Source organism: Perognathus longimembris, chromosome 1 (assembly GCF_023159225.1).
Source record: "Perognathus longimembris pacificus isolate PPM17 chromosome 1, ASM2315922v1, whole genome shotgun sequence".
Lineage (NCBI taxonomy): Eukaryota > Metazoa > Chordata > Mammalia > Rodentia > Heteromyidae > Perognathus > Perognathus longimembris.
The window spans coordinates 161,884,725-161,895,839 of record NC_063161.1 but is presented as its reverse complement, the minus strand read 5'-3'; the positions used below and the strand labels follow the sequence as shown (position 1 = coordinate 161,895,839).

The window sequence follows — 11,115 nt, the reverse complement described above, 5'->3', positions numbered from 1 at the left end:
ATTCCACGGATGTGGCTCCGAGGGGTGGGGCGTGCCGGAGGGCGGCGTGGGCGGCAGGGAGAGCCGGGACCGGTCCCGGTGGCCGTGGTCCTGACCCAGCGCTCAGCCGGCTCCTCCCCTCTACCACCTTCTCGGTGACACTTAATCCACCGACACGCACAGGGCCAGGCCTGGCCCGGAGCTCGGAATGCACCAGAACTGGTCGGTTCTGAGTGAGGACCGATCGAGTCATTCACCGACCGGTTTCAAGACGATGGAGCGAAGCCTTAGACTTTGCTCTGCCCCTCCGCAGGCCAGGGCCCTCCCGCCAGGGCCTAGTGGGGCCCCTCCCACCCAGCCCTGCCCCTCCCCTCTCCTTCACCTTGGCTTGCGCCCAGGAAGCCCCTTGGCCACCAGGGACCCGAGAAAGCCCCTCCGGTCGGGAGCCGAGCCCTGCCGGCCTCGCGGCCCCCTCCACTTCTGGATCCCCAGGTCCTGCAAACCAAGTGCACAGAGGCCCCGGTCTGGCCCATGAGCTGGGGGAGCAGCCCCCATTCCAGCCTCCTTGGAGCCCTGCATCCCCACACCCACTCAGGGCTGGTGGGGCCCCCACAGGGTCCTCCCCAGCAGTGGCCCAGGAAGGGCTTGTCCCAGACGGCCAGGGTGTGTGGAGATGACACACTGAGCCATAGGACTCCTGAACCAGTGCTCCCAGACCGGGCTGCCAGCCATCAGAGGCTGGTGTCCCCGGACCCAGCAAGGCCAGCCCAGCAAGGGGCCTTCCCCAGGGCGCGCCGCCTCTGCCATGCACCCGGTAGGCCTGGAGAACCTGACCAGCCGTCTCCACGCAGGCTGGAGGTGCTCAGGACAGGAGCAGCCAGGGACCGGGAGCGAGCGTGCCGCCACCCGCCGGCCTTCCGCAGCCCGCCGTGGGAAATACCCAGGACCGGACCCGAGCCGACGGCCGCTCCGGGGCCTGACCCGACTGTCCCTCCCAAGCTGGTGAAGGGCAGGACCCAGAGCGGCGGCCTCCCGAGGACCAGCAGCCCCCCGGGAAAACCACCACGCCATACACATCCTCGCCGCGAGACAGAGGTCAGCGAGGGTAACGCTCGCTCGCTCGGGGACATGGACGTGGCTTGCGGCTGGGCTGGAACCTCCCTGCCTAACGAGTCTGAGGCCCAGGTCTAGCACCAGGAAAAAAAAAAAAGAGAGAAAGATTTGTTCCACTGAGGTGTCGTGCCTTCCTTTCCTCGGTATCATAAAGATTTTATAGCCCTCGAATTAATCTGTGCTGCAGCCGATTCAATCAGTGCTCCAGGAAGAAATACTTCTCAACACACAGACAGGAAAGCAAGGGGTGGGGGGGAATAGGAGGTAGGGTGTTGATAAAGAGGGTGAAGGAGGATGACTATGGCGGCCATGGCCTATGAAAATGAAACAATGAAGCGGTTGGAAGAGGGAGGAGGGGAGGGATGAAGTGACGCTGGTTGGAATTCATTGTGCGCACGTGGGGAAACGTCGCAGTGAACACTCCCCACCCCCCTTGTACAACTTTTAAAAGTAAAACTTCTTTAGAGTCTGGAAACACTTTCCAGACTGCACCTAAAATTGCCTCTAAAACACAAATTAAAAAGAAAATTGCAGGGCTGGGGCTGGGGCTCGTGGTACCGTGGCACGTGGAAGGTTCTGAGGTTCAATACCCAGTACCACAAATGGAACAGAAGGACCGACGTGGCAGCTGTCTGGGATTATGGCTCACGTGGTAGAGAGCCTGCCCGGCAAACATGAGGCCATGTGTGCATTGGCCAGTGCCGCCAATGTCTACATACACACACCTACCTGTACATGCTTATATATAGTTACACACATACCTATGTATGATTATGTAAGCTCACACATTCTAGTTGCTTATGTGTAATTTAAATTGCATGTACATACAGACACGTGTATATGTGCACATGCGTACATGAATATGTGTGTGGTGTGCATCTGTATATATGTTCATATGTATATATGCACACACACAGACACGCACACACACACACACACACACTGAAACCTTAAAACTACTACAGGAAAGAGTTGGAGGAAATATGACAACTTCTAGCACAGGCAGGAACTTTCTGAGAGAAGTTCCAGGAGCTCAGTAAATCAAAGAGAGAACTGACAAGTGGGATTGCATCAAACTAAGAAGTTTCTGCACGGCAAAGGACAGAGCTAACGAGCTAGAACGACGGCCTACAGAGTGGGAGATCTTTGCCAGCTGTACATCATAAAATGAGCTGGTATCCAGAATACATAAAGAACTCAAGAAACTAAACGCTCAAAGAATCAACATCCCCATTAATAATTGGTCACGTGAGCTAAATAGAGACTTCTCAGTTGGAGTAAAAATGCCCAGTAAACATATTAAGAAATATTATTCAACATCTCTGGCCATACAGACAATGCCAATCGAAACAACCCTGAGATTCCATCTCACCCCAGGTAAAATGGCCATCATCAAGAATACAAACGACATGGGGGCTGGGGATATAGCCTAGTGGGAAGAGTGCCTGCCTCGGATACATGAGGTCCTAGGTTCGATTCCCCAGCACCACATATACAGAAAAAACGGCCAGAAGCGGCGCTATGGCTCAAGTGGCAGAGTGCTAGCCTTGAGCGGGAAGAAGCCAGGGACAGTGCTCAGGCCCTGAGTCCAAGGCCCAGGACTGGCCAAAAAAAAAAAAAAAAGAATACAAACGACAGCTTGCGGGCAGGAATGGGAGGAGGAAACTGGGAGAAAGCAAAGGAAGGGGTGACATTGTCCAAAAGAGAAATTCAAGCATTCACCTGAAATGTGCAATGGTAGCCCTACTGTACAAAAACTTAATGATAATGATAAAATTATATTTTGAAAAGAATACAAACAACCACAAATGTGTGGACGTACATGAAAATGCACCCAAATATGCTATTGATGGGAATGTAAACTGGTTCGACCACTCTGGAAGGCAGTGTGGAGATTCCTCAAAAAACTAAACATAGACCCAACCTACGATCCAGCAATTCCACTCTTGGGGGCACTTATCTAAAAGATTACAAATCAGAATACAGTAAAAGCACCAGCACACGTGCATTGCTGGGCTGCGCACCACAGGCAAGGCATGGAGACAGCCCAGATGCCCCTCAGTGGATAGATGACTGGGAAAATGTGGTATACATACACAATGGAGTTTTGCTCATCCATTGGGAAGAATGGTACTGCATCATTTGCAAAGCAACGAATGGACCTGGGAAAAATTACGTTACATGAAGGAAATCAGGCCCAGGGAGACAAAGGATACGTGTTTTCTCTCTACTTGGAAGCAGATCTATTTTATAAATATACAACTAAACACTAATGGGGTACACAAACATATCACCCCAAATCTGGCATGTGTAGTGAAGACTCCAGATGTTGTAATTCCTAGAAAAACAAAGTCACAGTCCACAGAACGAATACCTGGCAACTGAGACTTTAGATGGGAGGGGGGTCAAGGGGAGGGAGGGAGATGAATGAAGAGGGGGAGAATGCAGTCAGAACAATCTAGGAGAGTTCGGGGGTGGATGGGAGGGGTGGGGGAGAATGATCTAGGGGTCTCCACCAAGATGCACAGTACTTACAAACCCATTGTTCAATGCATTTGTTCCCATTGTACAATGACATAAAGATAATAAAAATATAATAACAATTTTAGGTTGGAGGTATGGCTCAAGTGGTAAAGCAGCTGGAAATGTTGCTTTTGCTATGTAAGTGATGTTCATAATAGCACCCTATAAAGTGCCACAACTCTTCAAAGCCTGGGAAACCTTGAGTGCATGGGGTCTAGATCTCTCATGAAGAACAATGCTACAGTTTGCATCATCTCAGACGAGGTTTGGTTTGGTTTTTGTTATTGTTGTTGTTTTGCTGGTCCCGGGGCTTGAACTCAGGGTCTGGGAGCTGTCCGTGAGCATGTTTTGCTCTAAGCTGGTGCTCTACCACTTGAGCCACAGTGCCACATCCCGATTTTGGGGTAGTTCATTGGAGGTAAGAGCCTCATGGACTTTCCTGCCCAGGGGCTGGCTCTGAACCATGATCCTCAGATCTCAGCCTCCCGAGTAGCCAGGCTTACAGGCGCGAGCCACCGGTGCTATCCAGCAAGGTGGCGTCATGCCATAGTTGGTTATTCCCTGGGTAGACGTACTTACAGAGCATTAAGATCAGATTGTCCTTCCTATATTGGAAACAGTTAAAAAGAAGTATTTGAAAGAAGTGTTCTTACAGACGCGGTGAAATGAGGCTGACGTAGAATGTGTGGTTTTCCAGACCGCTTTTAACCGTTGACGAGACTGTACACGTGTGCAGTGAGTGCAGCGTAGTGTTGAGTTATCTTTTGAGGAGCTCCTTCCTCCACCTCCCGCAGGAAGTGCAGGGGTCCTCGGGGAGCCCATGCTTGGATGACGCGTCAATAGTGGGCTCTGGGGTGGTGTGAGACCCTCACCAGCCTCATCTGAGGGGGGAGCTGGAACTTGGGGTTCCAGCCATACTCGGGTGACAGCAGCTTGGCGGGCTTGTGGAGGAAGAAGAACTTGTTGAGGTACTTCTCGTAGGTGCTGTTCACTCTCTTCTGTATGTCCTGCACGAGGCCTGCTAGGTACTCCTCAACGAGGGACAGAACGTTGTCAGGTGTGCCGCCCACAATGGAGCCGCCGTAGAAGAAATCCCCCTGCCCGAAGGGGATGTAGGCCGCGGACTGCAGCCTCCTCTCGTAGGGGAAGTTCTGGGTGTTTCTAAAATACCACCAGGCATGGAGCTGAGCCACGGAGGTGGCCAGCGTCTCCACCCCAAACTCCGTCTCAAAGACCAGGTCCGCGGTCATGCTGAAGAGAAAATCCACCTCGTCGCGGATGTGCGACAGGATGTGCTTGGCCAAGGACTTCATGCGCACCAGGTCCAAGTCGTACCACCAGAGCTCCTCGTCCAGCAAGAGGACCTGGACGGACCGCAGAGGGTTGTACGCCATGGGCGGCAGGTAGGGGTAGGTGGCGGCCATGATGTAGAAGATCACTCTGTGGCTGGGCATGAAGAACCTGTCCGCCGACTGCAGGAACAGATCCAGCTCGTTTTCTGCAAACCTGGGACACACAACAACAACAACAGCAGGCTTCTTTGTCTACGTGTTCTCTGGGGAATCCATGTTGGTGAATGTTACCTCTGACACAAACCCCACTTGTGCTCATCCCCCCGCCACCCCCTCCCCCGCACGCAGGTTGGAGATGCAACACTCCACTTGGTCAATGAGCAAGAACCTAGCCGCAGAGCAGACCCCCGGGCCTGGCAACAGCCACTGTGTGTTAGGTCAAGGAAGCAAGAACTAGGTAGAAATTGGGGGGGAGGAAAAGAGAGAGAGAGAGAGACCCCAAGTGGCCTTAGGAACCCAGATATACTATACAAGACTAACCACAGCAAGTTCCTTACACGGGGCGGCCAGACCTAACAGTCACAGTAAAACGAAGGAGGCCACGCGTAGCGGCACCTACCTTCCGACGGTAAAGACAGCCAAGCCCACCGTGACGTTCCGCCTCCTGTAGAACTTCTCCAGCGGCTGCCTGTGGAACAAGCCTTCCCACAGAACCGGGGCCAGCCAGCCCGTGGTGGTGATGACGTCCGAGCGACTCCTGTGGACACACGAGGGCCAGCCGCGCCGCGTGTGGGTGACGAGCACGCGCTGTGTGTCCCTGCCCCGGGGGGGGGAGGGGGGACACGAGGCAGAGCCGGAACCCACGCTCAGCCGGCCGGACACCCCAGGGCTCCTGACTGCAACCAGCAGGGCAGGCAGGACCGACTGACTCCCTCAGTGCCTCGGTGTCCCTCCTGTCCCCGCCCCACCCCCGCCCGTGTCACGTTCTCCCACAGGCCCTAAGCTGCTCGTGTGATCCGGAAAACAACCTTGAATCAAAAAAGGGAAAAGGCAAATGTTGATTTGCTTCCGACACCAAGGAAAGAGCAACGGGCCGGTTCCACTTTGAAAGTCCCTTCCATCTGTCACAGGCTAAGCCACAACCGCATGGCCCTGTCGGCTGACACGGGGTCCCGGACAGAGCCCAGCACACGCCTGCGGTTTCTCCGCCCTCTCCCTCCCTCCCGCCCGCCCGCCCAGCAGCGATGGGCGTCCTAGCCGCAGCAGTGACGGAAAAGAAAGGAACTGAAGGCGCCCGGCCAGAAGGGGAAAAAAATACTCCAGAAGACAGTCAGCTCCCTGACGGAAGAGAAAACCCTCAGACACGAAGAAGAGAAATCTGGAACCGGAAGTGAACAACAACTAAACACATCTGAATTAGAAAGGGAAGTATGATCAGCCAGGCCCATCTGGTCAGTTACTAGGATTCAGGATGGCCATGATTTCAAAGGTGGGGGGAGAGCCGCCAAGAGATGGGCGAGGCAGAAAGCTGACCGGGAGGCCGTAGTCTATCTCATTAAAAATAAGCAAACCAACCTAATAGGAGTGGATTCTGTAGGGAACAGCAGGCATGGCTGTGAACCACAGAGTGTGATTAATTTGATTCTAGGCCTCTGGAATCTGCTTAAAATACAAGTGCACAGGGGCTGGGAATGGGGTTTAGCGGTAGAGTGCTCACCTCGTATACATGAAGCCCTGGGTTCGATTCCTCAGCACCACAGACACAGAAAAAGCCAGAAGTGGCGCTGTGGCTCAAGAGGTAGAGTGCTGAAATGAAGCCAGGGACAGTGCTCAGGCCCTGAGTCCAAGGCCCAGAAGTGGCAAAAAAAAGTATCCACAAAAAGAACCCACAAAAGATATATAAAATGTTCAAAGCCCTCCAGAAGAACAAGATAAATATATAAAAATGTTCAAAGCCCTTCATAAGGACAAGCATGCAAACGGACTTGATCGCCTGACCAGCACTTGAGCCAAAATACCTCATGACATTTTGTTTATCCACACTAAATAAGAAAATTCAGCAACTTTACATCGATTCTTTTCTTACCTAGTGATGTCATCTTAGAATTCTCTCCCAGGAATAACACATCAGTACCCAAACAAAACACACCCTGTAAGGTCAGGCGCCCCCACAGGGCCACACCCCCAAATACAGGCTGCTAGAGGCCTTGCCCCACCCCTTCCAAGTGGAGCCTGAACAAGCCCCCCCCGACCCGGCCGCCATCGGCTCTGCGATGCTGGCTTCGCCCACTTTGAAGCCGGGGTGGAGCAGGCGACTCAAGCAAGCGCGCAAGCTCGGTCACACTGCTTGCCCGGCTGCTGGTTCCTCCTCCCTCCCTCCCTGCAGCCCGCAGGCGCCTCCAGGCCCTGTGGTGGGACAGGGAAGAGCTGACACTCGCCACCTGTCCCCCCAGAGCCAGCGGCCTCCTGAAGAGACTCACATCACCGCTGCAGACCCGGGATCGTTAACCGAGGCCGGGCCTCCACCCACCGCGGCCGCCTCGCCGGGTCCCTGAGCCTGCTGGGCTGGCTGGTGACAGTGGGGCTGGCTGGTGACAGCCTGGCTGGCACACAGCCTTGGAGCGAATATTCTGCTCTGGCTGCCCCCCGAGTTAGCCCTTGGGAAGAAGATTTACCACTTCACAGTCAGATCTTACCTGTGCGAACGCCATTTGCTCTTACCTAGGCTTAAACCAGTCTGAGAGCTTGAGCTCGTCTGTTGGCTTATTCCTAGTGCAAAGGAAACCCGGGTTAGCACAGAATCCACTTGTGCCACACACACCCCGCAGCCCGGCCGTGCCCGACCCTCCAGCCCCTGGGTGGGGAGGCGGCCAGGACAGGCAGCGGTGGCCCGCACTGGGGCGGGTGGGGGGGGGCTGCTCGGGAATGGCGATCCCCCAAATCTGTGACTTCTCCGGCCTCAAAGACAAACCGTTGGGAAGAATCAGTCCGGCGTTTCGCTTGGTCTGGTTTGGTTCTGGCGCAGGCTCCGGCTCCGCGGCCCAGGTGGGCCTGGAAATGACCACGGCCGGTCCCGCGCCACCGAGCCCGGCTGGGAGCCGCCGAGCCTGTCTCTCTCAGGTGGCTCCTCTTTTCTTCTGGGGCTCGGGGCGGAACCCATGGCCGGATGAGGTTGCTGTAAGCTAGCGAGCAGCCTTGCTCCCCACAGGCGGGTCCCGACCAGCCAACACCACGTCCCCGCGCGGGGCAGGCTCGGGGCCCTGGGCCACGCAGCCCTGCGTGTGTTGCTTGGCAGAGGGGCCCCTGGGCCAGCAGCCACCTCAGGTTGGCGCCAAACCAAGCCCCGCTCATCCAACCGCTTTCGGTGCCGGGGGCACACTTCCTTCCTGTCTACTACACACGCAGCACCTGCTACGGAAGCCCCGCCACGCCGCCCTCCCGCCTCGCCCTCCCGGCTCGCCCGCTGCCCCGAGCCACAGGGCCACAGGGAAGCCCACCTCCCCGCGGGCACCGCCCCTCACCTAGACAGGCGTGCCCCTCCCCGGCCCCGCCCCCCCGCCCCCGGGAGGCATCTGTCCGTGAAGGGCAGCCTGCTGAGCGGAGGGAAGCCCCCGACGGAAGCCTGTCCCGGAGCCACCAGCAGTGCTGCCGTGTCCTTCCTCCCTCGTCCTTTCGGCAACCAGCCTGCAAGTCCTGATACCCACTTGCACACTCATTCACCCACACGCACTCACACACTCCATACCTGCCAGCCTACACGTGGACCTGGGCTGGCCAGCACCTGTTCTGTGGAGAGGTCTGCCCCGTGACACTTGAGGTTAAGATAGGCAGCAAGCAGCTTCACCGTGCATGCGGATGCTGAACGGTGGAGCTCTGATTACGGAGGCAGGGTTTTTTTCTGATCTATAACTGGACATTCTCTACTTCAATCTCAACCCTATTAACAAAGGTTTCTTTATACTTTAAGTAGGGGAAAATGTAAGCTTCAATATGTACAAAGACCTACTGCAATTTGAATGTGTGTGTGTGTGTGTGTGTGTGTGTGTGTGTGTGTGTGTGTGTGTGTTGGTCCTGGGGCTTGAACTCAGAGCCTGGGCGCTGTCCCTGAGCTTTTCCACTCAAGGGTAAAGCTCTGTCACTTGAGCTACCACTCTACCTCTGGCTTTTTGCTGGCCAGTTGGAGATGGAATCTCACAGACTTTGGCTTCAAGCCATAGTCCTCAGATCTCAGCCTCCTGGGTAGCTATGATTACAGGCGCGAGCCACTGGTGCCCGGCTCCTGGTATCATTTTTATGACATAGCCCAGTCATGTCCTTGGTACTTTCTATTCTCTAAAAGCAAAGCTCCCTGAGGACAGAAATTTTGGTTTACTACCTCCTATCATTGAACTCGAACCTGGCACCCAGAAGTTGCTCATGAGTGTTTGGTGTATATGAAAGAAAATAGATGTAATTTTCCCTGCAAACAGGAGGCAATTTCTGACTAATTAGCATGCTGTCGTTAACTCTGGGAAAGATGCAGCCACTCCCACCAGCTCTGCCAGTCTCCAGAGTTGCGGATAATCAATGCGCGATGTCTACCTGAAATAGTGCTTAGCCACTAGCAGCGATGAAAGGAATGCAATCAATAACAGCATTCGTTTTTTGGAAGCCATTCTCTGCGAGGAGGAAATGGGAGAGAAAACAGGTTATAAGCGGTGAGGGCTGCATCCTTGTCCCTGCCGACGACGCGGGCGTTTTGTCCGGGACACGTGGCGTTGACCTGGGGCCTTGTTTCTAGGAGGCACAGCGTCTGGGAGGGAGGCTGCTCCAAGCCCGCGGGTGATGGGCCACCTCCGTCCCGGCACGGCCAGGGAGCGGGGCCTGAAGCTGCCGCTTGCCAGCTGGGGGGACCGGGACCGGGTGCCACGTCAGAGTGAAACAGAGGCCTCCGTGTTTCTTTGTGTCTTTGTCCAGGCAGCATGGCTGCTGGGAGCCATATTTGTGAATGCACCAAACACAGAGGCTCTTTGGAAACTGAGCTATACAAAGCGGCGGCTCTTGCTGTGCCATTTCAAACGTGTCCAATGCACTTTTATCAGGCTCGCCCTCCTCACCTTCCCGTCCCACCTTCCTCTTCCCAAATACCTAGTTTGCTTTCTACTTCCATGTCTTTTTTGTTTTTTTTTTTAATGCAGATTTTTGCCCATGAGAACGCGTATGTGGTGTTTGTTCTTCTGCTTTATTTGGCTAAACATGATTCCCAGTTCCATCCATTTCCCTAGAAACAACCAACACATTCTTCTTTGTGGCTAAGTAATACTCCATTATGGATATGTAGCATGCTTTCTTCATCAGATGGCGGGGTCCTGGGCTTGGTTCTCATGACTTGTGCAGGTGTGCAAGTGAGCAGGTGTGCAGATGTGAAGGTGAGAAGGTGAGGTATACAGGTGGGCAGGTGTATGGGTGGGCAGGTGTATGGGGTGGGCAGGCATGCAGGTGTGCATGTGAGCAGGTGTGCAAGTGTGCGGGTGAACAGGTGAGCAGGCATACAGGTATGCATGTGAGCAGGCGTGCAGGTGAGCAGGCGTGCAGGTAAACAGGTGTTCAGGTATGCAGGTGAGCAGGTGTGCAGGCGAGCAGGTGAGCAGGTGTGCAGGTGAGAAGGTGAGCAAGTGAGCAGGTGAGCAGGTGTATGGGTGAGAAGGTGAGCAAGTGAGCAGGTGAGCAGGTGAGCAGGTGTATGGGTGAGAAGGTGAGCAGGTGAGCAGGTGTATGGGTGAGAAGGTGAGCAGGTGAGCAGGTGAGCAAGTGAGCAGGTGTGCAGGTGAGCAGGTGTATGGGTGAGAAGGTGAGCAAGTGAGAAGGTGAGCAGGTGAGCAGGCATGCAGGCGTGCAGGCGTGCAGGTGTGCAGGTGAGCAGGTGAGTGAGCAGGTGTGCAGGTGTGCAGGTGTGCAGGTGAGCAGGCGTGCAGGCGTGCAGGTGAGCAGGTGTGCGGGTGAGCAGGTGAGTGAGCAGGTGTGCAGGTGAGCAGGTGTGCGGGTGAGCAGGTGAGTGAGCAGGTGTGCAGGTGAGCAGGTGTGCGGGTGAGCAGGTGAGTGAGCAGGTGAGCAGGTGTGCAGGTGAGTGAGCAGGTGTGCGGGTGAGCAGGTGAGTGAGCAGGTGAGCAGGCGTATGGGTGAGAAGGTGAGCAGGTGAGCAGGTGAGTGAGCAGGCGAGCAGGTGAGC

General features: G+C 55.1%; 1 protein-coding gene across 1 annotated transcript; it reads right to left on the bottom strand.

The window, feature by feature from the left end:
* Positions 1 to 4,451: 4,451 nt before the first annotated feature.
* Glt6d1 (glycosyltransferase 6 domain containing 1) lies at positions 4,452 to 9,562 on the bottom strand. The gene is made up of 4 exons (XM_048349040.1): positions 9,489 to 9,562; positions 7,629 to 7,676; positions 5,527 to 5,664; positions 4,452 to 5,121 (listed from the first exon to the last, which is right to left on the bottom strand). Exons 1-4 carry the CDS (start codon positions 9,560 to 9,562, stop codon positions 4,452 to 4,454), a joined length of 930 nt encoding a protein of 309 aa, XP_048204997.1.
* Between the last annotated feature and the right edge of the window lie 1,553 nt (positions 9,563 to 11,115).